This window comes from Ranitomeya variabilis, chromosome 2 (genome assembly GCF_051348905.1).
Source record: "Ranitomeya variabilis isolate aRanVar5 chromosome 2, aRanVar5.hap1, whole genome shotgun sequence".
Classification (NCBI taxonomy): domain Eukaryota; kingdom Metazoa; phylum Chordata; class Amphibia; order Anura; family Dendrobatidae; genus Ranitomeya; species Ranitomeya variabilis.
Genome location: NC_135233.1, coordinates 842,569,832 through 842,597,657, shown reverse-complemented (window position 1 = coordinate 842,597,657; position 27,826 = coordinate 842,569,832). Strand labels below are relative to the sequence as shown.

Here is a 27,826-nt window from a genome sequence, read left to right as displayed (position 1 = left end):
ATATTTATTGATGGACTAAATATTGATTTTTTTATTATTATTTTTTCAATTTGTTTTTTTTTTATTCATTCTTTTACACTGTGTCCCACTATCGGACACTCATTTTGTGCAGGCTGATCGCTTCTATAGCATGCAGATCTACGTGCTATAGAAGCTGTCAGCGCTGCAATCCCTGCACACTGACCTTAGAGACTTCCTGACATGCACTGCGCATGACAGGAAGTCTCAGCTCTGGTAACCCGGCTGTCGTCACAAAATCGGGTCACAATGGGATCGAACGGGACCCCGAGTCATGCCACGGGGTCTCCGATCCAAAGGCAGCTGCCGGCTCCGGAACACAGCGATCATGTTTGATCAGAGTGTTTCGGGGGGTTAAAGTGCCGGGAGCACGGCTGATTGCATTGGACATACTATTCTGTCCATGGGTATTAAGTCCCAGGTCATATGGACGGAATAGTACGTCCAATGCCAAAAAGGGGTTAAGGAACAGAGATTAAAGTATGAAAGTAAAACTAATGGAAAAACTATCCCTTGCCAAGATCAAAAAAAGAGTACTTAGGGTTTGAACAGTGTCATCTATAGATGTCAGAATCCGGACAGTTGTGCAGAACGGTTTATTATGAAAGAAGGTAAGATACACAATATTGTTTTATCAACATAATTTAACTGTAGCAAAAGTTTAATTTACCAAGACAAAACAAGACTTATTGTCTGTGTGCCTGGAAAGATCCCAACCAAAACCTTAAAACAAGTATCGAATTGTTAACAAAATATTTTCCGAAATGCTACAAAGCAACACTTCACAGTGCACTTTTTTGGCAACATTCATACCCCAAGTCTATGGTTATGCTCACTTGCAGCGTTCTCACAGCAATTTTTTTTTGGGCTGCCAAAAAAAGCTGAATTAATTCACATACTGCAGATTTTCAAAAACACTGAAGTGCTCAAATTTAGTCAGGAAAAAAAAAAGAAGCTGTGTGGGCAAGGAATTGCTGAAATCTCACCATAGCTTTCACTGGTACTGTAAAATGCAGCTTCTTTTCTACAAGTATATAAAAACGCAACCAAAAAAATGCTGCGTGTGGACACAGCCTATAGCTAGACAGAATGTTGCTTTTCATCAAACTCAACAAGTGTGGTAATACTTTTGCTCCAAAATCACCGTGGATTAACACTTACAAATGTTTCAGATGAAGCCAAAAGGCATGTTTCGCAGACAAAATGCCAATAAAGAATGGAGTAGACATTCCACCACACGTTGGTAACCCCCAGTACCAAGACGTCAGTGCTGTAACACGGAAACCATCTTCTCGAGCAAAATAAAAAATGTTAACTATGTATCTGTGTTCATAACAGTATTCTAGTCAATGTCTGAAAAGTAGTAACTGAAGAATTCCAGGTCATATTTCATTTTTCCAGGGCTTAGAAACTCTTTTATCCATATTTCACAGTACAAACAATACGAAAGTTCTCAACTTTAGGGCTCTGAAAAAAACAAATATGAAGAGCCACAACCTTGGTGCAAGAGACATTATTTTTTGGTCTCTGCAATTAAAGTCAGGTAAAAAACAAAAAGGAACGTAAACCGAGAACAGCCCGAGGCAAAGAAAAGATCTCATCCCACAGTCACAAATCTGCTGCCTTTATTCAGAGTGTGAGACAGTCTTTGTTCCTTCAGAATCTTGAATCGCTCATTCAGTGTGATCCCAGTCTAGTTAAAAGAAGAGAAACAGCAAAACTTAGCTTTAGGAAATATAAAGCAACGATATTGATAATGCAGGAATCACTTTATAATGGGATGGTATAGAATAGTCTCTACAGACAGGTGGCGTTACCTGTTTAGCGATGCTGTTTATATCAAAATTGAGTGGAACCCCCTTGGGAACTTTTGCTTCCGCACCTTCCTTTTTCAATAAAAAGGGCAATAGGGGTCTCGATGACATGGCTCCCATAGTACTGTTGAAGACAAGCATAACACAATGAAACATTTGACAAGTTTATCGTCACAGGGATTACAGAATAAGAACAAATAACTAAAAAAAAGGAACAAAATAGCACCACTCATATACAATGACTCATAAAACAGTCTACTTACCTTGGTATTGCAGAAGGATTACCAAATGACACCGTCAGAACACCACTTCTGTTCATAGATGTCCTCCATCTGAAAATACATAGGAGGAAACAGAAAGAATTCTTTCACTGCTTACTTGCAATCAAAATTATTTGACAGCAGACGGAGACAAACCTAGGAATGTATTGCTATACTGAAAATAACAGCAACATTTCTAAGAATAAAGGCAAATCTAGGACAGGTCGATTACTTTAACCCCTTCACGACATGCTGTACATGTAGTGCGCATGTCGTGTCTCTCCTTCTAATGTGGGCTCTGGCGCTGAAACTACATCTTTAGAACAGCTGACATGTGCCCCTAACAGCCACGGGTGGAATAAGATCCACCCGCGGCTGTTAACCTGGTAAATGCCCCTGTCAATCTCTGACTGCGGCATTTAATGTGATCGCACCGGAAGCGTATCACATGACCGTGGGTCACCGATGGGTTGGCATGACAACCTGGGGTCTGCAGCATTTCGGCATTTCCTCTCATACAGGCGATTTGATCGACTGTGTGAAACAGAGGAGATCATTTTATCGCAGCTTCTAGTCTCACATGGAGACTATTGACGCAAGTGAAAAGTAAAAAAAAAAGTTTTGAAAAATATATATATATATATATATATATATATATATATATATATAAAAAATATATATAAAAGTTCAAATCAACCCCATTCAATATAAAATAATTTTTTTTAAAAAAAACGGTTATCCCCTGCACCCGGCTGGGCAGCGACCATTATCACAGCTCCTTCTCTTGTGCAGGAACATACTGAGTAGTCCACACCATTGTATCACTACTGCAGCCCCTTTATTTCAGGGGTCCTAGATGGATGGTGATATACTATCATTTTAGAAGAAACCCCCCTTTAAAAGGATTATACTCACGAATCATTTCTGCTTGGGACAAGTATTTCCTCTCGCTCCTCATCATCCATTCTTGTCTGGACCTGAAATGGAAGAAATAATGTGAATTAATACTCATGTTCAGAAATACTGAACGCTTTCCATATTAATACTACCATTACATTTACTACATTGGTTATTTTCCCGTACAAAAAAAAACAAACAAAAAAACATAATTTCATTAGATTTTCATCAGGTGTTCTCCTACGAGAAAAAAAAGTTTCTTCAGCTTCTCCTTTCAGCCAGTGTTATGTCCCATCAATGAGACATTTTACAGACTGTCCTGTACATTTTACATGCTGTATTGCAGTCTCTCATATTGTTTATTGTTGCTATGTGTTCCTTTGTTTTGCATAGCTGAAATCCTCCCTTTCCATGAAGTTTGTCCCTTCTGTCTCCCTCTGCTGGGTGTCATGTCACTTTCTTCTTCTCCCTGTGTCTCAGTCTCCATCTTGGCTTCATTAGAGGCACATGTGCTTTCAGCCTGTCTGAAGAAAGTCTTTTTTACCTGCTGCTGTTTGTATGCATTCAACAAGAATTCTTAAAGAAATCAAAGTCTCTTCTGGATTCTTCATAACATGTGTGCCTGCAGCCGAGTTAAGCTATCTGCGACCGTCGCCAATTCTATGTAAGGTGAAGAGATCCAGCATCTCACAGAGCCATATTTGCAGCCACAGGCCCCGGGGACAAAATAGCCAGTGATAAATGGATAGTATCAGAGTGCGGTCTAATTTTTTCATGGAGCCGTAGACTTGCACTAATTTGACCCTACACTCAGATCAAAATGGGATGTGTTTCGGTGATTTTATAATGACCAATCAGCCAAAAATCAGGGACATGTGAACACCTCCATAGAGTATCATATGTATAAGTGCTATACATGAATAACACGGAGAGCACGTGTATGAAACTGATGTGTGAACAAGGCCTTACATTTACTACAGAGGTACTATTCCCTAAACAGTCAAAATGTGCCTCTTTTGCCATTTGATTGTGCTTTAGGTTTGTCTATATATTTCTTAAATATTAATAGCATGTTTATTCCTGGATTAGTCAATTTAGTCTAAAACCGGTAGTATGAGATTTTTAGGACATTTCTTTTATTTGTGTATATTTTTTTTTCACTAGTGTTATTCATTTATTTAGTATATTTGGCTCATTAAACATTACAAATCAAAAATACAAAAACCTTATATTAATTATAAAATTGTGATATTGTGACTCCCAGTTATTTTATTAACATCTGCAAATAACTGTGGAGATGCCGGCCAAGCAGGGAATGTGGAGATGAATGCCTGTGATTGGAGACAGTCAGCACCAGCCTCATTTATAATGGGGTATTGCACATTATACCTGCAATCTTTCACCAGCTAGATGAGATATATAGTCAGGAAGTGGTTTTATTTACTCCAATTTGTCACTAACTGTATATAGGCTTATATGGGACAGAATATAATTATATTTTTGTCAAAGAACCAAAACATAAGATAAAATGTAAAAAGATCAGAAAGGAAACTTTTCTCTAAAGAAGTCGTACTCAAGTTCAACCCACAGAGAACCTCTTATGTAAGTAGGGAAAGCATACCACAGCGAGGACTGCACAGACAGCTCATTTCTGCAGGAGGTGCCATGTAGCCAATCACTGTACCATAATGATGAGACCCTGACGGTGATACACTGATCAGACACTGGCTTGGATATTTCAGCCAGGTACGTTTTACTTTGAAATGCAGCAGAGAGAGGCCAGTCCCAATCCCCTAGAGTGACAGGTCTCGCCCTATACATGCACATGTAGGGAGAGACCACCAGGGACCGGCCTATTGGACTAGTCACCTGATCAACATGGTCTCTAACCTCTTAGAGACAGAGCCAGCACTGGATGACTGATCAAACCGACCACAGGCGCATCATGGAGGGGCTAAGAAGTTATATACACCTTCCCACCTGCTTGTTTTCCATCTATTTTCACCCCTCTCTGACTGTGAAGACAGAGCTGTCAATCAAATAATAAAAAGGGTGGAGACGGAGGGAAAACAAGCAGGTAAGGAGGTGTATATAAATGATTGACCCCACCGTGAAGCACTTCGTTTGAACAGTCATTCTGTGCTGACATTTGCAGGCAGGAGGAGCGGAGTAGATCGATATACATTTTTATGAACAAAGTTTCAGTTAATCTTGCATTCTAGTCACTGAAATCCCTGTTTGAATGCATGAGTCCAGTGGGCGGTCACATTCAGTGATTGACAGTCTTCCATGTGCAGAGATAGCCGTCAATCACTAGTAGGACAACTCACTGGACTCAAGTAAACAAACCAAAAATTAAACTGATTTTTTTCCAACTGAGGCAGATGGAGTCATTCTGGATTTTATCTAGCCTCTGTTCCTTTGGGGTCCGTATTTAAGGCATACACACAACTGCGGTCAACCACACTTATGCGCTAAAAATACACCTAAAACTGAGGGGACACCAAAGGTCAAAGGCCATGTGGAGTCCAAAGTCACTCCATCTACCTCATTACAATGCACGTTTCGTTTGAACCATGTTTTATGGGGATTTAGATGGAAACCCCAAGGTAAGTGCTAAGCGGAGTGAAGGATAAATGTGAACCAAGACTTATTCTATTTTTGAAAAGCAGAATGAACGACCAGGAGTTCAAGAATTGCTTTAGACCATGTGGTGTAATTGATAACAGGGCTTTATCCTTTGAGTCAGTAGGATTACAGCGATACTAGATTTACATAGGATTTTTTATGTTGATAATTTTTAGTGTGAAAAAGTACCAATTTGTTTTTGCATTGTGAAATTCTGACAGTTGTGACTGTAGGCTATGTTCACACGTTGTTTTGCTGTGTTTTTTTATGCAAATTAAAAGCTACATTTTACAGTGCCAGCAAAAGCTATGAAATTTCAGAAATCTCACGCACACACATTGTTTTTTTTCCTGACTGAATCAGAAAACTGCTGCGTTTTTTACATCTGCTGAATGTTACTTTCAGCGTTTTTGCCACCTTCTTTCACCCATAAAAAGCAATAAGTGCAAAAACACAGGTACCAGGTTTTTAGTGCAGAAAACTTAGGAACAACAGGCACTAAACTGTATCAGCATGAAAAACGCAGCAAAAATGAAACGTGTGGACATAGCCTTATATTTTTTTCTGCCAAAAGCTGAATTATGGCTTGTATTTGTGGGATGAGTTAAAGTTTTTACTGGTACTATTTCATGTAAATAACATAACATTTTATAATCACTTTTTTATTCTGATTTGTTGGACACCGAGAGAACAAAACCCATCAATTCTAGAATTGTAATTATTTCATGCCATTCACCATTCAGTATAAGTGTCAATAAGCTTTGTTCTTCGAGTCAGTACGATTACAGTGATACCATATTTAATTTATATATCGTTTTTTATGCTTTGATACTTTTGCACACTAAGATACATTTTTTACAAACTATATTTTGTTTTTTGCGTTGTCATACTCTTGAGAGCTGTAACTTTTTATTTTTCTGCTAAGAGCCGAGTGGGGGCCTTTTTTTTTTTTTTTGCAAGAAGAGTGAGGGCATGTGCCCACGTTGCGGATTCTGCTGCGGATTTTTCCGCAGCGGATTTGGAAAATCCGCAGTGCAAAACCACTGCGGTTTTCACTGCGGATTTTCTCGCGGTTTCTTCTGCGGGTTTTCAACTGCACTTTCCTATTGGTGCTGGTTGAAAACCGCTGCGGATTCCGCACAAAGAATTGACATGCTGCGGAAAATAATCTGCTGCGTTTCTGCGCGGAATTTTCCGCAGCATGTGCACAGCGTTTTTTTTTTCCCCATAGGTTTACATGGTATTGTAAACTTAGGGAAAACTGCTGCGGATCCGCAGCGTCAAATCCGCTGCGAATCCGCAGCAAAATCCGCAGCGTGTGCACATACCCTCAAAGGGAACAGATTTTGCCACTATAAGATGCGGCCACTGCCTTTCAGAGCTTATCTACAGCATTCTATAATTCTGTAGATAAGCCCCCGATCCGACCTGCAAGTGAAGAAAAATAAGTTATATTATACTCACCCGGGGGACGGTCCGGTACAAGGGGGACGGTCCGGTACAATGGGTGTCGCATGTCCGGCGCCTCCCATCTTCTTGCAACATCGCCCTCCTGCTTCTTCATCGCTCCTGGAATCGGCGCTCCCGCGCAGGCATACTTCTCTGCCCTGTTATGGGTACGCAGGTGCCGGGAAAGGACAGAGAGGCTCAGTGCATGTGCTCTGCAGTACTTTCCTCTGACATCAATGGGGCAGAGAAGTACGCCTGTGCAAAAGCACCGATGCCGGGGAGCGATGAAGCAGGAGGGTGGCATCGGAAGACGATGAGAGGCACCGGATCCGGACCTGCGACACCAATTGGACTGGCTCGCATAGGACCCCCCCAGGTAAGTATAATATAACTTATTTTTCTTCACTTGCAGGTCAGACCGAGGGCTTATCTACAGCATTATAGAATGCTGTAGATAAGCCCTGAAAACATCTTATAGCAGCAAAATTTGCTGACAGATTCCCTTTAAAGATTTCAGCAGTACCATATTTTTTCATATTACATACAGCTTTTATTCTGTGCTAGTATGATTTTTTTTTTAAAAGCTACATCTTGGTGTGTTTTTTATTTTTTTTAACTGTTCATCATAAGTACTTCATCATATACTTTTTTGTTTGTTTCTGTTTTACAAAAGTTCTATTAGTGGCAAAAAAAATTTCCCTAATTTTAGTGCGTATTTTTTTTTCTTTTAATAAACTGTGTTAAACTTTTTTTTTTACCTTAGTCCCACTTTGAGACTTGAATACTTCTCTTTCATCGCTGATCTCATACACTGCAATACCTCTATATTGCAGTGCACAAGACCTGTCAGTTTCAGACCGACACAGCCTCTTAGAATCACAGAAGAAAATCCAGCTCACCACATGCAATACCACACTTCTGGAGCAAGGATAGCACCTGGGCAGAGTGCAACTTCCAATAGAGCAAGTAGAAAAATCCAGCTCAGAGATGAAATCCAAAAATAGGGATTTTTGTGTACTCACCGTGAAATCCTTTTCTCCGAGCCATTCATTGGGGACACAGACCGTGGGTGTTATGCTGCTGCCAATAAGTAATACAAAGTTAGCTCCTCCTCTGCAATATATACCCTCCTGCTGGCTCTCAATGAACTAGTTCAGTGCAAAAGCTTTAGGAGATCAATGACAACATAAGAGTATAACATGTCAAATTACAGAACAAGCACAAAGCTATTAACAGGGTGGGTGCTGTGTCCCCCAATGAATGGCTAGGAGAAAAGGATTTTACGGTGAATACACAAAAATCCCTATTTCTCCTTAGCCTAATTGGGGGACACAGACCGTGGGATGTCCCAAAGCAATTCCTGTGTGGGGACAACATAACAGATCAGGCCCTGTAAAAGAGCTACCTAAAAGTGCGCTACCGCTGCCTGTAGAGTCTGCCTGCCTCGACTCACATCTGCGGAAGTCTGAGTGCGAAAATTATAATGCTTCAAGAATGTGTGTGAAATGGGCAAAACCGCAGCTCTGCAGGTGTGCTCTGTCGACACCTGGAGCCTAATGGCCCAAGAAACTGGAGTGTGCCCTGATCCCCGCTGGGATAGGCTGAACTCTGACACACAGAAGGACTCCTGGATGATGGAACGAATCCACCTGGCTATCCTAGCCGACAAAGCGGTTAAACCCTTCCTGTGACCATCAGAAGGCCCGAATACAGCATCAGACCTTCGGAAGAACGCCATCCTCGATACGTACCTTCTCAAAGCTCTCACCTCGTCCAGAGCATGGAGAATCCGTTCCACCTTGTGAACTGGAGCTGAACAAGACGAGGAAAGAACAATGTCTTCGTAACCGTGGAAGGCGATACCACCTTGGCAACAAGGGACAGGTACGGCCTGAGGACAACCTTGCCTTGATGGAAATAAGGAAAAATCATCTGAAAGGACTGAGCGTCCAGCTCCGAAAACTCGCCTGAATTATGTGACCGCCACGAAAAAGGCTACCTTCCATACCAGTAAAGGTCATCATGAAAGGGATCAAAAGGAGTCTTTTGTAACACTCTCAGGAACAGTTAAGGTCCCAAACATCTAGCGGTATGTGATAGTGAAGGACCACATGTGAAACGCCCTGCGTGAAATCCTTAGTTGCCGTTTTGTTGCAATAAGACCGATAAAGCCAAGATCTCGACTTTCCGTGAGCAGAGCTCCCGGTTTGAATCCAGATTGCTTTGAAGAAAAAAAATAAAATGGGGAAGGCGTCCGAGATCCCTGCCCCAAGCAAAAAGCGTACTGAGGCGGATTTACAAGCACAAGTCGCTGACAACGAGTTATGAGAGTCCCACCTGGGTCAGAACCCAGGATTCAACGGCCAAGTTGAGAAATACAGGATCCCTAGGATCTGGTGACAAAGCGGTCGCTGGAGAGCGGATCTGGACGATCCGACAATCGCCAGAAAAAGATGGCGACGAATTGTACTAGTTCCACAAACAATGCCTGACGTGGTCAGTCCGGATCGTCCAGTATCACTGGGATCCTTTCCGCATCTAAAGGCTCTCGGAAGTAGCGAAAGAGAGAAACAACTAGCCCCACGGAGAACCAGAGCATGCACTGCGATAGCTTTTGGGTCTCGAGATCGAACTATGAACTTGAGAACTTTGGCATTCAGTCTGGACGCCATATGATCTACCTCCGGAGATCCCCAGCGAAGGCAGATCTGTCGGAGGACTTCTGGATGGAGTTCCCACTCGCCTGAGGCAAGACCCAGGCAGCTGAGGAAGCCTGCCGACCAGTTTTCTTGCACTGTCAAGATCACTGAGTGATAGACCTCTGCCCATCGGGGAATGTGAGCGGCCTAAGCTATGGCTGCCCGGCTGCGGGTACCCCCCTTAATGATTGATGTACGCCATGACCATGGCGTTATCAGATAGACTTCGAATGGGGTGACCACCAGGAGGCAGATACAGACTGCTGTAAGGCTAACCGTATCTCTCGGATCTCCAAAAAACATTGATCGGGAGTTCCCGAGTTGACCGGCGGCTTAGAACAGTGTGGTGACACTCCCCAGCCCAAAAGACTGGAATCGGTAGTCACAACTAGCCATTAAGCCGGAAGAAAGGATCTCCCCTGGTTGAGGGAGGATCTTAAGAGTCCACCATCTGAAAACTGTCTGACCCACAGGGACGAGCGGAGCGAAGGGGACTACTTCCATTGCTGCCACCATTTTCCCTCAAATCTTCATAGCAAATTGGATGGAATGAGGGGATGAGGTCCAAGATCATCCTCAAAAAAGGATATCTGTTGGGCTGGAAATGGGGAAGACTTGTTTAAGTTTATCCGCCAGCCTGGGCAAGAAAGGGTATTGCAAGTGATACAGACAGACTCAGCGCAGTACTGGAAGGACGGTCCCTTAACGAGAAAGTCATCTAGATAGGGCAGGATGACCATTCCCCAAGAGTGTAAGATGGACACGACAGCTATCCTGACCCTTGAGAATACTCAGGAAGCGGAAGCAAAACCTAAAGCCGTGAATTGAAATGCTGTTCCTGAATGTCAAAGCATAGGAATTTTTTTTTATATATTTCTTTTTAGCGAGGGGGAAAAAAAAATTTCAGAAAGTGGAAGTAAACAGCCCGAATGACAATGGATGCCAGTAACTTCACCTTTTCCCACTGAGGTAATGACCGAACGGAGGGACTCCATCCAAAAACGGCAGGCCTTGACAAACTTGTTAGAAGTTTGAGGTCCAGGATCGCTCAAACTTTTCCCATTCTTTTAATTGGAACCTAGATCCGAGAGACCTAGCCTATCTAGGACAACCCGTCCACTGCTGATTGGGTCTATAGGACACTTGCGACCCTAGTTCCTGTGTGGGGAATGTAACCGACCACTCTGATGAGAGTGAGGTCAGCGGTTTTTGGATGCAGACTCCGCTTTCCATCCTTTGAGTCAAAATGCCCTTCTGAATGTAATGGCATTTGCTGATGACAGCGTAGTGCAAGTAGCCGCGTCCAAAGATGCGTGGACGACAGTCTCCCGCTCGATAGATTTGATTGGCCAGCAGTACTGCCTCTGCTGAATAGAAGTAGTTAAGGTCTCTGATCAGGAGCCCATTACTTTAGCAACCCATGAAGGTTAGAGAGGTTACCCGGAGAAAACTGCCGCGTGGTAGAATGCGCAGCTGTATCCAGCAGGCCAGGATAAATTATCTCTTGCTATCACTGCTGTCTTTGGACGGTGTAGGGTTAAAGTGATGAACCCTCGATCCACCATCCCCTTAACAGGGAAGTGGAGAGGTATCGTCCTCCTCCTTGCATCATTCGCTAAGCAGTGGTAATTCACTGGGGGCTGCTCAGACGCCAAAAGAAGTACCTCTGTACATCCACTAAGTTCAGGCCCACTGGTGGACAGGGCTGGTTGTCTGGCATTAGGTCTGGCTGCAGAAGAGGATACATGGAGGCGACACTCCATGTGCTCGTTTGTTGATGGTGTGAGGAGATCAGTGCCCTTTAATGGACCCGTCGCCTCTAAAAAACAGCCCAGGCATGGCATCCTATGTCGCAGGAGAGGATATATGGGGGCACCACTCCATGAGCTTGAATGTTGATGGTGTGGGGAGATCGGTCCCATTTAAGGGACCCGTCGCCTCTGAAAATCAGCCCAGGCAAGGCATCCTTATGTAGTGCATCGCTTATCCAGACAATATCTGTCCGGGTGACTTGCAAATGTTCTATGAGACAATTTATTTAGTCCTTTGAAGGACAGCATGATCCAGAGCAGAACCAGAGTCCTCGTCCACCTACAGAGTGTGGATGACCCATCTCTTCAACCTATCGCTCTCTTTTGGTACCTTCCCCTCTGCCTTCAAACATGCCACCATCACACCCATCCTCAAAAAAACTAACCTTGACACAACTGCTATGCCCAGCTATCGCCCCATATCACTGCTCCCCTTTGCTTCAAAACTCCTTGAGCAGCATGTCCATGGTCAACTTTCCTCCCACCTATCATCTAACTCTCTCCTTAACAACCTCCAATCTGGCTTCCGCCCCCACCACTCCACCGAAACTGCCCTAACAAAAATTACTAATGGCTTAAGGTACCTTCACACTAAGCGACTTTACAACGATATCGCTAGCGATCCGTGACGTTGCAGCGTCCTGGCTAGCGATATCGTTGTGTTTGACACGCAGCAGCGATCAGGATCCCGCTGTGAGATCGCTGGTCGTTGCTGAAAGTCCAGAACTTTATTTAGTCGCTGGATCTCCCGCTGACATCGCTGAATCGGTGTGTGTGACACCGATCCAGCGATGTCTTCACTGGTAACCAGGGTAAACATCGGGTTACTAAGCGCAGGGCCGCGCTTAGTAACCCGATGTTTACCCTGGTTACCATTGTAAATGTAAAAAAAACCAAAAACACATACTCACATTCCGGTGCCCGGCATCCGCTTCCCTGCACTCCTCCTGCATCCTGTGTAAGTGCCGGCCGTAAAGCAGAGCGGTGACGTCACCGCTGTGCTCTGTGGGAGATGCCGGAGATGTTCGGCGCTGACACAGGATGCAGGAGGAGTGCAGGGAAGCGGACGCCGGGCACCGGAATGTGAGTATGTGGTTTTTTTTTTACATTTACAATGGTAACCAGGGTAAACATCGGGTTACTAAGCGCGGCCCTGTGCTTAGTAACCCGATGTTTACCCTGGTTACCAGGGGACTTCGGCATCGTTGGTCGCTGGAGAGCCGTCTGTGTGACAGCTCTCCAGCGACCACACAGCGACTAAACAGCGACGCTGCAGCGATCGGCATCGTTGTCTGTATCGCTGCAGCGTCGCTTAGTGTGAAGGTACCTTTAGTCACAGCCAAAGCTAACAGACAGTTCTCCATCCTCCTCCTTCTTGACCTGTCCTCTGCTTTCGTCACAGTCGATCACTGCCTACTGCTACAGATTCTTTCTTCCTTTGGCATCAAAGACCTCGCCCTGTCCTGGATTGCTTCATACCTATCCAACCGCACATTTAGCGTTTCCCACTCCCACACTACCTCCTCATCCCGCCCTCTCTCTGTTGGAGTCCCTCAAGGCTCTGTCCTAGGGCCCCTACTTTTTTCCATCTATACCCTTGGCCATGGACAACTCAAAGTCTCATGGTTTCCAGTACCACCTGTATGCAGATGACACTCAGATCTACCTCTCTGGCCCAGATGTCACCTCCCTGCTGTCCAGAATCCCGAAGTGTCTGTCAGCCATATCCTCCTTCTTCACCTCTCGCTTCCTAAAACTCAATGTAGACAAAACCAAATCCATCATCTTTCCCCCACCTCACGTATCCCCCCTACCCGATCTATCTATTATTGTAAACGGCATCACGCTCTCTCCAGCTCCTGAAATCCGCTGCCTCGGGGAAACTCTCGACTCTGCCCTGTCCTTCAAACCTCACATCCAAGCTCTTGCCACCTCCTGTCGCCTCCAACTCAAAAATATTGCCAGAATCCATTCCTTCCTCAGCCCACAATCTACCAAAACTCTTGTGCATGCTCTCATCAACTCCCGCTTCGATTACTGCAACACCCTCCTCTGTGACCTCCCAGCTAACTCTCTTGCACCACTCCAGTCTGTCCTCAACTCTGCTGCCTGGCTAATCCACCTCTCTCCTCGCTACTCCCCTGCTTTTCCCCTCTGCAAATCCCTCCACTGGCTCCCAATCCCCCAACGAATCCAGTTCAAACTACTAACACTGATCTACAAAGCCATCCACAACCTGTCCCCTCCCTATATCTCTGAACTAATCTCGCAATATCTTCCCTCACGTAATCTTTGTTCGTCCCAAGACCTCCTACTCTCCTCCACACTTATTTGTTCCTCACACAACCGCCTCCAAGATTTCTCCCGAATATCCCCCATCCTCTGGAATTCCATGCCTCAACACGTCTGATTATCCACCACCCTCGGATCCTTCAGACGGAACCTAAAAACTCATCTCTTCAGGAAAGCCTACAGCCTACAATAACCATGCCGCCGCCTCACCGCCGCCAAAGCCACCACCTCACCCCTACCTTCTGTCTCTTCCCCACTATCCCATAGAATGTAAGTCCGCAAGGACAGGGTCCTCTCCCCTCTGTACCAGTCTGTCACTGTAAACCTGTTTACTGTAAAGGATATCTATAACCCTGTATGTAACCCCTTTCTCATGTAAAGCACCATGGAATTAATGGTGTTATATAAATAAATAATAATAATAATAATGACGGCTTCAATAAGTAAATCCTGTTCGCTAGAGTGAGGAGCAGTGCTCGCAGATGCCAAGGCACATGATAGCTCAGTAGACATACTACATGTCCGTTTTCCAGACGCCTGCACGTTTCTGGAATGCTGCGGCCCTTACTAGCCGACGGCCCCCTGGTGGGGGGGTCCATCTGTCTCGGTCATGGGAGCCTTCCAACCCCCGGGGTATTCAGTCGCTGGACGAAGTCCACTTAAGGGGTCTAGGTATACTGGGCTCAGTGACAGTGGGGGGCTCCTCAGCGTATTTATTTGGAGTCGCAGGTTTAGTAGATTGACGAGTTCTTAGCAGACTGACAGGAATTACATGTACCCTTCTATGAGACCCTTAATAGGGCTTCCTACAGAAATTATAGAAGGGGATACTGCCGAGGGGAGTAATGCAGCGGCCCCTAACCCTGAGCAGATGCATCCCAGATCCTGTGGCCCAGGTCCTGTGTTACAGCCCGTTCCCTGCAGATTAGCGCTCAAAGACAGGATCTGCGGGTAAAAAGGGGGAGGAGGGGGGCCGCTTCCGGATGTACGGTTCCGAAAGCGGAAGAGGGGGCAGGAAGATGGCCCCCGAGAATACAAAAGGCGCTTCTCGTCCTTAACGAGAAGCGCCAGGATCGTGGGTGGGGCTGCCGGGATGCGTCATCCGTAGGTGGCGCCTCCGGTTTGCGGCCTACACATGGCCGCAAGCTGGGGACTAAATTTCTCGGCGCCGCAGTTACCGGCTTGCGGCCTAGCACAGGCTGAAGCCGGGAAGAAAATTACCGGTGCCTGGCTGGGAGTTACCGGCATGTGGCCTAGTGCAGGCCGAAGCCAGGAGGTAAATTACTGGTGCCCGACCGGACAGGGACCAAGGACAGACTGAAAGCAGAAAGAACGCTGTGGGATCCCCCCCGACATGGGGGCCGCGACATGCTGCAGGAGCACCCCCCCCATTCCTTGGATCCCGAACTCACCGCCGGAGCTGGAGGAGGGAAGGTAGAGCTGGCACTCTGCTTGCAGGGGAGGTGGAAAGGGACCGTCCAGCTCCTTGCAGCACCGCTTCAATCAGTGGTGGTACAGTGGGATCAGCATGGACGCCATTGGGGGCCTCTGTAGTCTGGCTCAGAAGGGGGTACATGGAGGTGACACTCCATGTTCCCGTCTGTTGCTGGTGAGGGGAGATTGGCGCCCTGTAGGGAACAGTCACCCCTAGTATAGCTTAAACATGGCATTCCACATCACAGGAGAGGATACACTCGCCTTGCTCGCCTGTTCTTGGTTGGTGGAGATCGGCCCCTTGAAAGGGTCCGTTGTCCTAGTCTTCCTCGTGAAAAGAGGTTTAAAAAGTCAAATGTTGAAAAATAAAAATAAAAAAGTATGGTCTGAATAGCAGACCCCAGTGCGCCTCCTACGGACACTAAGCATGAACTGGTTAGCTAAGAGCCAGCAGGATGGTGTATACTGCAGAGGAGGACCTAACTTTCTTTGTATTACTTAGTGTCAGCCTCATGGTGGCAGCAGCATAACACCCACATTCTGTGTCCCCCAATGAGGCGAAGGCGAAAAAGGCATTTTATTATCCAAGGTACATGAAGCAAAGATTAAAATTGTGTGTTCACAAAAAAAGAGAATACAGGCATCTTTTGACGCGTTTGTCAAGATTCTTGACAAAGATCGCATGTCGCTCGAAACGCAGAACCTTGGATAATAAAATGCCTTTTTTGGATTTTATCTGTGAGCTGGATTTTTCTGCTTTCTCCACAGCCTGTTTGACCCTGGGGTAAATGGCCGTAATCCGTGCTAAAACCAATTATGGCCAATGCAGCAGGGTGTCGGCTATAATATACAGCTACCGTATATACTCAAGTATAAGCCGAGATTTTCAGCCCATTTTTTTAGGCTAAAAGTGCCTCTCTTGGCTTCTACTCGAGTCATTGTCCCAGGGGGTCGGCGGCTGTCACATCATACTAACCTGTTCTCGGCGCGGTCCCTGCTTTTCAGATTGTCCCTGACACAGGCAGCTTGTTCCTGTGTTAAGCGGTCACGTGGTACCGCTCATTAAAGTAATGAATATGGACGCGACTCCACTCCCATAGGGGTGGAGCGCATATTCATTACTTTAATGAGCAGTACAGTGACCGCTCAGCAATGAAAAGCGCTGCCGGCACCAGAGACCATCGCATCAGAGAAGCAGGGACCGCGTCAGGAGGGGGTAAGTATGACAGGGGAGGGTGAGCCATGCGATATTCACTTGTCCCCATTCAGTCTTCCGCATCCTCTGGCTGTGATGTTCAGGTCAGAGGGCGCGATGACATGTTTAGTGCGCGCCCTCTGCCTGAACAGTCACTGCAAAGAGCCGGAAGACACAGTGTCGCGCGGCGGTGGAACGGGGACAGGTGAATATCGCAAGTGCTGGGGGCCTGAGCGACGAGAGGGGAGTATGTCTTTTTTTTTTTTTTTTTTTAATTGCAGCAGCACATGGGGCATAATCTATGGAGCATCTTATGGGGCCATCAACCTTTGTGCAGCATTATATGGGGCATAATATTCTATGAAGCATCTTATAGGGCCATTATTAACCTTTTATGCAGCATTACATGGGGCATACTTTAATATGGAGCATCTTATGGGGCCCATCATGAACTTTATGGAGCATTATATGGGGGCCATCATGAACTGTATGGAGCATTATATGGGGCTCCTGATCCATTATGGATATTCAAAAACACTTAACCTACTGATGTCTCAATCAATTTTAATTTTATTGGTATCTATTTTTATTTTTGAAATTTTCCAGTAGCTGCTGCAATTCCCACCCTAGGCTTATACTTGAGTCAATAAGTTTTCACAGTTTTTTGTGGCAAAATTAGGGGTCTCGGCTTATAATCGAGTATATAAGGTATATCCTGCTGCATTTTTCCCCATAGGTAGGTGCTATTTACTTAATCCTCAGCGCCATAAAAAAGTGGCACAGAGGATTAAGGCAGCATAAATCAGCTATCAAGTTACCTTTCAATAAGTACTGCTGCCCCCATACGTATTACATTGTCAGAAAAATTCAATAAAATCAAAGGGTTCTCCCAGCAAATATCTAATGATTATGGTCAGCATGTGATTATAAATCAATTTCTAACAAATGTATTACAGATCCTTTTTATTCCAAATGGAATTACCTTTAGGCCTCTCCTAAGGAAATATGTGGCTTGCCGAGTGTCTCGCTGCTGCCTCATTCTCAACCCACTTCTAAAGGTATTTGTGTGTGAATAATTGCTAAAATATTAAAAGCAAGACATTAAAAGCAACTCAGATATACAATATACACACATTCAGATTTACATATCCTTCTAGTATATACTCATGGACAAATCTGTGGCAAGAACAGATGTTTGAATACATTATAGTTAAGACACGTATATTCCAATATACTCATCATACTCCTAGGCTTCTATTCTATAAATGATTGCCAAAAGTGTGACCATACATAAATACATACATTTGATATAAATCTATCTGGATAATAAGGTCAGTAACAAACAAATGGAGAACATTTGGATCCATCTAAAGGGAACAAAAATACATGCTATTGTAATATACGGTACCTTTTTTGAATGCTGCCTTTAAAATGTATTTAACAGTGTAATCCTTTTTGTATTTAAGAGTACCAACACTTATCTCTAACAGGCCTGTATATCGGTGGGGTCCTGGATCACCACAAATTGTTGAAAACACTTATCAATTGGGTGCTACTCAAAAAGCAGGCATACATACAGTGGTGTACGGGCTCAAACTTTCTTTTGAGCCCATACACCACTCTCCTTGTAAGCCAATGTTTTCTTTGCAGTGCATGTCACGGTTGTTTTGAACAAATCTTGAAGATATTCAGTTTGCTTTTAGGCTTTGTTCACAGGTCCAGAAAATGGACATGCAAACAAAAGAATGAAAAGCGCAAACCAAAGTTTACGATTTCATATTAATCAAATGGATCTATTTTGGATCCACTTATGAACAGATACGTTTTTACTAGTTGTGTACTTGACCACCACTAGTGTTCCAGGGACGCAAAGTGCTTAAAAATCATCCATTATATTCTGTTGCCCTTAAACTTTGATGTTAAAGGGAACATGACAGTAGATACATGCGGCCCAAACCACGGGCTGCAGCATTTCAGAGAAATACTTGAAAAAAAAAAAAAACACCAGGGACTAAGCTGCCTGGGAAACTAGTTGGGACAGGTGGGTCCCCAGTGAGTGGCTTCTCCCAACCCACTCACCTGGAGTGACCAGTCTCTGCGTCTTACTAGTCTCCAGCATGGCTCGGTCCCCGGAGGCTTTTAAAGTATGTTCTTTTCTAAAATACCACAGCCAGTATCTGATACATGCTGTCCATGGTTCAGGCAACATGTATCAGAGAGCAGGTTTCCATTAAAAAGACAATTTGTGATCCATTCAAAGGAATCACTGCGGTAACTGAACAATTTCTATTGATATGCTTTTGTGGACCTAAAATCCAATATTAAGAATTGACATGTGAACAGATCCTTAGAAGGTCAATGTTTTAGCCTCTTCCAAGGATTGATCTAATAGTATGTCACATGAGTGCCAGTATATGAAGTGGGCTCAGGATACACAGCCAACATCTTCCTATAACAGTAGCAAGCTTGTGCAGATCAATGCAGTTTCAATCAATGACAGTGCCAAAGGGTTGTCAGAAGCATGCTGAAGGCCCTCATGGCCGACATATCAGTTTTCTTCATTTGTCATCATTATGCAGTCCACATGTAATTGGTTTATACAGCAGCAGTGCAGTAGTTACAAATGTACAAGACTAAATCAATTTTCCTATCTTACAGAATTGTAATGTTTCCATATAAAAATCAGATTTCTTATGGAATCCTGATTTTTTTTGTGTGCACAAATAGACTTGGATGGGCAAGAATAATCCAACATGCAGAAGAAACTAGTGCATGCGGTGATTTGTTTCACTCGCAGATTTAGTCAGTGAAAAGAATCGTTTATCTGCTCTGGAATAACATAGGTCTGAGTGCTCCGTTTTTTCGCGTATAGCAATCGGACGGAAAATACGGTCATGTAAACTTGACCTAAAGCTGATCTGTCACAGAATTTCACAAAAGAAACTACATACCGTATATACTCGAGTATAAGCCGAGAATTTCAGCCCATTTTTTTAGGCTGAAATTGCCCCTCTCGGCTTATACTAGAGTCATCCCCAGGGGTCGGCAGGGGAGGGGGAGCGGCAGCTGTCTAATAATACTCACCTGCTCCCGGCGCTGTTCCTGCAAGTCCCTGGTTCTCCGGGCGCTAACAGCTTCTTCCTGTAGTGAGCAGTCACATGGTACCGCTCATTACAGTAATGCAGGGGTGTCAAACTGCATTCCTCGAGGGCCGCAACCAGGTCATGTTTTCAGTATTTCCTTGTATTGCACAGGTGATAATTTAATCACCTGCACAGAATGATTCCAGCACCTTGTGCAATGCTAAGGAAATCTTGAAAACACGCATGGTTTGAGGCCCTCGAGGAATGCAGTTTGACACCCCTGCAGTAATGAATATGGACCAGACTCAACTCCCATAGGGGTGGAGCTTAGTTTGTAAGCTTGCGAGCAGGGCCCCCACTCCTATTGGTATCGATTTTGAACTGTGATTTTTGTTATGCTGTAATGTCTATTGTCTGTACAAATCCCCTCAAATAATTTGTAAAGCGCTGCGGAAAATGTTGGCGCTATATAAATATTATTATTATTACCATGTAACCGCTCCACACAATAAGAAGCTGGTGGCGCACGGAGAACCAGGGATCGCGCCAGGAGCAAGTGAGTATAACGGGGGCATATTCACCTGTCCCACGTTCCACCGTTGGCGCCGCTCCGTCTTCCGCGTCCTCTGCAGTGACGCTCAGGTCAGAGGGCGCGATGACGTGATTAGAGTGCACGCCGCCCTCTGCCTGAACAGTCAGTGCAGAGGACGGGGAAGACACAGCGGCGCCAACGGTGGACAGGTGAATATAGCAAGTGCCGGGAGCCTGAGCGACGACAGGTGAGTATGTTTTTTTTTTTTTTTTTATCATAGCAACAGCATATTATTATTAAGCAAAAAAAGCAAGACCTGCACCCACTGCCAAGTAAGGAACGGTGCAATAAATAAGAGGTAAGTGCCAATAATAACTGAAAATCATATAGAAAGAAAGCACCAACAAATACCAATTATAATAAAAGTTACAAAATTGTATTAAGTATATTAAAAAGTAAAAAACCAAGATGAACAAAGAGGGATGTGACAAGGTAAGCCAGAAGTAGGTGGCACCATAGCCAGAGACAGGTACATTCAGGTATATACTAAAAAATACAGTATGCTTTGCTCAAAACTAAATTTAACCTATGTTTGTGCAGAAAAACACATAAACACCAAGTGCACCAAGGAGGCTGTATACCACCCTTGAAATACGAGCAAAAATAAGGGGGTCAAATGAAATAACCAAGTGATGAAGGTAATTTACCTGAATGGACACTGGAGCTCTGAGGTGCCACCTCAGAGCTCCAGTGTCCATTCAGGTAAATTACCTTCATCACTTGGTTATTTCATTTGACCCCCTTATTTTTGCTCGTATTTCAAGGGTGGTATACAGCCTCCTTGGTGCACTTGGTGTTTATGTGTTTTTCTGCACAAACATAGGTTAAATTTAGTTTTGAGCAAAGTATACTGTATTTTTTAGTATATACCTGAATGTACCTGTCTCTGGCTATGGTGCCACCTACTTCTGGCTTACCTTGTCACATCCCTCTTTGTTCATCTTGGTTTTTTACTTTTTAATATACTTAATACAATTTTGTAACTTTTATTATAATTGGTATTTGTTGGTGCTTTCTTTCTATATGATTTTCAGCATATTATTATTATAGTGCCATTTATTCCATGGCGCTTTACATGTGAGGAGGGGTATACATAAAAACAGGTACAATAATCTTGAACAATACAAGTCGCAACTGGTACAGGAGGAGAAAGGCCCCTGCCCGCGAGGGCTCACAATCTACAAGAAATGGGTGAGGATACAGTAGGTGAGGATAGAGCTGGTCGTGCAGTGGTTTGGTCAATCGGTGGTTACTGCAGGTTGTAGGCTTGCCGGAAGAGGTGAGTCTTCAGGTTCTTTTTGAAGGTTTCGATGGTAGGTGAGAGTCTAATATGTTGTGGTAGAGAGTTCCAGAGTAGGGGTGATGCGCGAGAGAAATCTTGTATACGATTGTGGGAAGAGGAGATAAGAGGGGAGTAGAGAAGGAGATCTTGTGAGGATCGGAGGTTGCGTGCAGGAAAGTACCGGGAGACGAGTTCACAGATGTATGGAGGAGACAGGTTGTCGATGGTTTTGTATGTCATGGTTACGCTTTTGTACTGGAGTCTCTGAGTAATGGGGAGCCAGTGAAGGGATTGACAGAGGGGAGAGACCGGGGAATAGCGGGGGGACAGGTGGATTAGTCGGGCAGCTGAGTTTAGAATAGATTGGAGGGGAGCGAGAGTGTTAGAGGGGAGGCCAAAGAGCAGGAGGTTACAGTAGTCAAGGCGGGAGATGATGAAGGCATGGACTAGGGTTTTTGCAGATTCTTGGTCTAGGAATGTACGGATCCATGAAATATTTTTGAGTTGAAGGCGGCAGGAAGTGGAAAGGGCTTGGATATGCGGTCTGAAGGAGAGATCAGTGTCAAGGACTACCCCTAGACAGCGAGCTTGTGGGACTGGGGAGAGTGGGCAGCCGTTTACTGTAATGGATAGGTTCGTTGGGGGGGGTCTCGTGAGATGGGGGAAAGACAATCAATTCTGTTTTGTCCATGTTAAGTTTCAGAAATCTAGCGGAGAAGAAGGATGAAATAGCGGATAGACTGAGGGATTCTGGTTAGTAGGGATATTTTGCAAATATCTCTATGGAGCATCTTATGGGGCCATGTGCAGCATTATATGGGGAAAATATTTCTATGGAGCATCCTATGGGGCATGTGCAGCATTATATGGGGCAAATATTTCTATGGAGCATCTTATGAGGCCATGTGCAGCGTTATATGGGGCAAATATTTCTATGGAGCATCTTATGGGGCCATAATCAGCATTTGTGCAGCATTATACAGGGCAAATGTCTCTATGGAGCATCTTATGGGGCCATATTCAGCATTTGTGCAGCATTGTATGGGGCAAATGTGTCTATGGAGCATCTTATGGGGCCATATTCAGCATTTGTGCAGCATTGTATGGGGCAAATGTCTCTATGGAGCATCTTATGGGGTCATAATCAACATTTGTGCAGCATTATATGGGGCATATTTTAGTATGGAGCATCTTATGGAGCCCATCATAAACTGTATGGAGCATTATATGGGCCGTATTTTGTATGGAGCATTATATGGGGCCCATCATGAACTGTATGGAGCATTATATGGGGCTCCTGATTCAATATGAATATTCAAAAACAATTAACGTACTGATATCTCAATTGATTTTACTTTTATTGGTACCTATTTTTATTTTTGACATTTACCGGTAGCTGCAGCATTTCCCACACTAGGCTTATACTCGAGTCATTAAGTTTTCCCAGTTTTTTGTGGCAAAATTAGGGGTCTCGGCTTATACTCGAGTATACACGGTACATTACCAGTTAGATCTCTTTGACCCTATTTTAAGAATCCATGTCAGAATGACTATATGATCTTGATATTAAAATGTATATTGCATGAGTCCAGTTGAAGAGTAAGAGCACTTAGTAGTTAATATCTTTCCATCCAGCCTGATGTAGCAGCTTGTACCAAGAAGTGTAAGGCTATGTGCACATGTAGGAAAAGAGGTGAAGAATTTTCTGCACAAAATCCGCATCTCCTGACAGAATCCACAGCAGTGGATTTTGTGCAGATTTGCCGCGGAATTGATGCGGATTTTGTGTGGTTTTTGCCACTGCGGATGTTTTCAGTGTATCTTGGATGTTCTCGGATAATCTGTTGGGAGTCTCTGCAGCTGCATGTTTTGCAGCTGTTAGACAGGCAGTACGCGCATGTTGTGAGGCTGTCGAACAGCTGTGAGACCTGCAGCCACAGGGACTCTAACATAATATAGGAGCATGCCCTAGATACTTGAATAACACCAGAGCATGCTTGCATAATACCTTATCCGAGCACATTCGCTCATCACTATTACTAATATAGGCTGTACATTTTTACTTTTAAAAGCTTATTATGTAACATATAAAAGGAAACCTTACAGTGGCATCCAATACCCACAAACTAATATGGTATAGGTCCCCCCCCCCAAAATTCCCTGTGTAGTAATAGCATTGGCAACTACACTGGTACATACACACAGTTTCGGCCTGTATTAAGCTCATATTATTCTGAAGGCTAGGCTATACAGTACAGACCAAAAGTTTGGACACACTTTCTCATTTAAAGATTTTTCTGTATTTTCATGACTATGAAAATTGTACATTCACACTGAAGAAATCAAAACTATGAATGTGGAATTATATATTAATGTGGAATTATATACTTACATGTGGAATTATATACTTTCAAAAAAGTGTGAAACAACTGAAATTATGTCTTGTATTCTAGGTTCTTCAAAGTAGACCTTTTGCTTTGATGACTGCTTTGCGCACTCTTGGCATTCTCTTGATGAGCTTCAACAGGTAGTCACCGGGAATGGTCTTCCAACAATCTTGAAGGAGTTCCCAGAGATGCTTAGCACTTGTTGGCCCTTTTGCCTTCACTTTGCGGTCCAGCTCACCCCAAACTATCTAAACTATCTCGATTGGGTTCAGGTCTGGTGACAGTGGAGGCCAGGTCATCTGGCGTAGCACCTCATCACTCTCCTTCTTGGTCAAATAGCCCTTACACAGCCTGGAGGTGTATTTGGGGTCCTTATCCTGTTGAAAAATAAATTATGGTCCAACTAAACGCAAACCGGATGGAATAGCATGACGCTGCAAGATGCTGTGGTAGCCATGCTGGTTCAGTATGCCTTCAATTTTGAATAAATCCCCAACAATGTCACCAGCAAAGCACCCCCACACCATCACACCTCCTCCTCCATGCTTCACGGTGGGAACCAGGCATGTAGAGTCCATCCGTTCACCTTTTCTGCGTCGCACAAAGACACAGTGGTTGGAACCAAAGATCTCAAATCTGGACTCATCAGACCAAAGCACAGATTTCCACTGGTCTAATGTCCATTCCTTGTGTTCTTTAGCCCAAACAAGTCTCTTCTGCTTGTTGCCTGCCCTTAGCAGTGGTTTCCTAGCAGTTATTTTACCATGAAGGCCTGCAGCACAAAGTCTCCTCTTAACAGCTGTTGTAGAGATGTGTCTGCTGCTAGAACTCTGTGTGGCATTGACCTGGTCCCTAATCTGAGCTGCTGTTAGCCTGCGATTTCTGATGCTGGTGACTCGGATAAACTTATCCTCAGAAGCAGAGGTGACTCTTGGTCTTCCTTTCCTGGGGTGGTCCTCCTGTGAGCCAGTTTCTTTGTAGCGCTTGACAGTTTTTGCCACTGCACTTGGGGACACTTTCAAAGTTTTCCCAATTTTTCGGACTGACTGACCTTCATTTCTTAAAGTAATGATGGCCACTCATTTTTCTTTACTTAGGATTTGTATTATGGCAAGAAAAAAGCAGCTAACAGTCTATTCAGTAGGACTATCAGCTGTGTATCCACCAGACTTCTGCACAACACAACTGATGGTCCCAACCCCATTTATAAGGCAAGAAATCCCACTTATTAAACCTGACAGGGCACACCTGTGAAGTGAAAACCATTCCCGGTGACTACCACTTGAAGCTCATCAACAGAATGCCAAGAGTGTGCAAAAGGTAGCTACTTTGAAGAACCTAGAATATAAGACATAACAAAAAAGTGTGAAACCACTGAAATTAAGTATATAATTCCACATGTGTTAATTCATAGTTTTGATGCCTTCAGTGTGAATGTACAATTTTCATAGTCATGAAAATACAGAAAAATCTTTAAATGAGAAGGTGTGTCCAAACTTTTGGTCTGTACTGTATATCAAACAGAACATTGCCTAGACTGGATGCGATTGCATTCATTCATTTCTCAGTTCAAGGTAAGAAAGCATAATGTAACAAAATGCTAATTCACTGACAGCAAACAAAAAGCACAAAATATACTGCTCAAAAAATAAAGGGAACACTAAAATCCCACATCCTAGATATCACTGAATGATATATTCCAGTTGTAAATCTTTATTCATTACATAGTGGAATGTGTTGAGAACAATAAAACCTAAAAATGATCAACGTAAATCACAACTAATATCCCACGGAGGTCTGGAGTTGGGATAATGCTCAAAATCAAAGTGGAAAATGAAGTTACAGGCTGATCGAACTTCACTGGAAATGCCTGAAGACAAGGAAGTGATGCTCAGCAGTGTGGGTGGCCTCCACATGCCTGTATGACCTCCCTACAACCCCTGGGCATGCTCCTGATGAGGCGGCGGATAGTCTCCTGAGGGATCTCCTCCCAGACCTGGACTAAAGCATCCGCCAACTCCTGGACAGTCTGTGGTGCAACGTGAAGTTGGTGAATGGTGCGAGACATGATGTCCCAGATGTGTTCAATCAGATTCAGGTCTAGGGAACGGGCGGGCCAGTCCATAGCTCCAATGCCTTCATCTTGCAGGAACTGCTGACACACTCCAGCCACATGAGGTCTGGCATTGTCCTGCATTAGGAGGAACCCAGGGCCAACCGCACCAGCATATGGTCTCACAAGGGGTCTGAGGATCTCATCTTGGTACCTAATGGCAGTCAGGCTACCTCTGGCGAGCTTATGGAGGGCTGTGCGGCCCTCCAAAGACATGCCACCCCACACCATTACTGACCCACTGCCAAACCAGTCATGCTGAAGGATGCTGCAGGCAGCAGATCACTCTCCACGGCGACTCCAGACTTTGTCACATGTGCTCAGTGTGAACCTGCTTTCATCTGTGAAGAGCACAGGGCCTCAGTGGCGAATTTGCCAATCCTGGTGTTCTGTGGCAAATGACAAGCATCCTGCACGGTGTTGGGCTGTGAGCACAACCCCCACCTGTGGACATCAGGCACTCAGACCATCCTCATGGAGTCGGTTTCTAACCATTTGTGCAGACACATGCACATTTGTGGCCTGCTGGAGGTCATTTTGCAGGGCTCTGGCAGTGCTCCTCCTGTTCCAGCTTGCACAAAGGCTGAGGTAGCCATCCTGCTGCTGGGTTGTTGCCCTCCTACGGCCCCCTCCACGCCTCCGGTAGCGCCTCCAGCCTCTGGCCACTACGCTGACAGACACAGCAAATCTTCTTGCCACAGCTCGCATTGATATGCCATCCTGGATGAGCTGCACTATGTGAGCCACTTGTGTGTTTTGTAGAGTCAGTCTCATGCTACCACGAGTGTGAAAGCACAACCAACATTCAAAAGTGACCAAAACATCAGCCAGAAAGCATTGTTACTGAGATGTGGTCTGTGGTCCCCACCTGCAGAACCACTCCTTTATTGAGTGTGTCTTGATAATTGCCAATAATTTTCATCTGTTGTCTATTCCATTTGCACAACAGCATGTGAAATTGATTGTCAAATAGTGTTGCTTCCTAAGTGGACAGTTTGATTTCACAGAAGTTTGATTTACTTGGAGTTATATTCTGTTTAAGTGTTACTTTTATTTTTTGAGCTGTGTATATTAGAAAGTCATGTATATTAGCTGTGCTGTTCCAGTTCTGTACACTGAACTCCTGACTGCCATTGGAGCTGCACAGATGATCAGTGGAGGTGTTGAACGCTACTGGTCTTAGACAGCGATGGCCTAATGTCTTGCTAGGTCATCAATATAAATCTTGGAACATCCCTAAAACATAGGATAGTTGAACAATACCTACTATTCATATGTACGTCCTGGAATGTATCTGCAGACATGATGGAATTGCCGCCGCTCACCACCTAATGCTTTAGTGAGTGGCACTAGAACACCCCAAGTTATTTGCACAAAACCCGGAAAACAGTTGTCTAAAGGTGTTTTGTTTATTTTGTTCACTAAAAGTCAGTGTCAAATGTAACTTACCTATTAAAAGGAAATCTGTGCAATGCTGTGGGGGAGTTGCTTGCCAAATCCATTGGCCTAGAAAAGTTAGTTTTTCTCCTAAAGGGCAGGCGCTGTGGTGCTGAATGCTACAAAGGTAAAAAGAATAAAGTAGTCAAGAGGGTTCCGATAGTTGTAAAAAAGAAATAACACCAACTTAGCAGAGCATTTTACTTTACAGTTTAGATTCTGCTAAATTTTTAACAGAAACTAATAAATGTTAGGATTGTGTCACTATTTAGACTGGATGTACAGCTGGCCCAGGGCTCAATGTATGAGGCAGGTTATCGACAGGGACACGTCAGGGCTTCATTGTCTTTTTTCCCCTCCAATTTGTATTAGTCCCCTTAGTGGACTTGAACTTGAGTACAACTTTAGTATTGTAGCGTACTACAATTCACTGAG

The 27,826-nt window shown here is 44.3% G+C and overlaps 1 protein-coding gene across 2 annotated transcripts in view; it reads right to left on the bottom strand.

The window, feature by feature from the left end:
* Positions 1 to 598: 598 nt before the first annotated feature.
* The window catches only part of FYTTD1 (forty-two-three domain containing 1), a 37,768-nt gene continuing 10,540 nt past the window's right edge, over positions 599 to 27,826 (bottom strand). For both annotated transcript variants that reach the window (XM_077290157.1, XM_077290158.1), the window contains exons 4-9: positions 27,404 to 27,510; positions 17,480 to 17,576; positions 3,008 to 3,069; positions 2,096 to 2,164; positions 1,836 to 1,956; positions 599 to 1,711 (exon numbers count right to left, since the gene is read on the bottom strand). In XM_077290157.1, the coding sequence (XP_077146272.1) occupies positions 1,616 to 1,711; positions 1,836 to 1,956; positions 2,096 to 2,164; positions 3,008 to 3,069; positions 17,480 to 17,576; positions 27,404 to 27,510 (552 nt within the window). In that variant the 3' untranslated portion in view covers positions 599 to 1,615. The remainder of the gene's footprint in view (positions 1,712 to 1,835; positions 1,957 to 2,095; positions 2,165 to 3,007; positions 3,070 to 17,479; positions 17,577 to 27,403; positions 27,511 to 27,826) is intronic.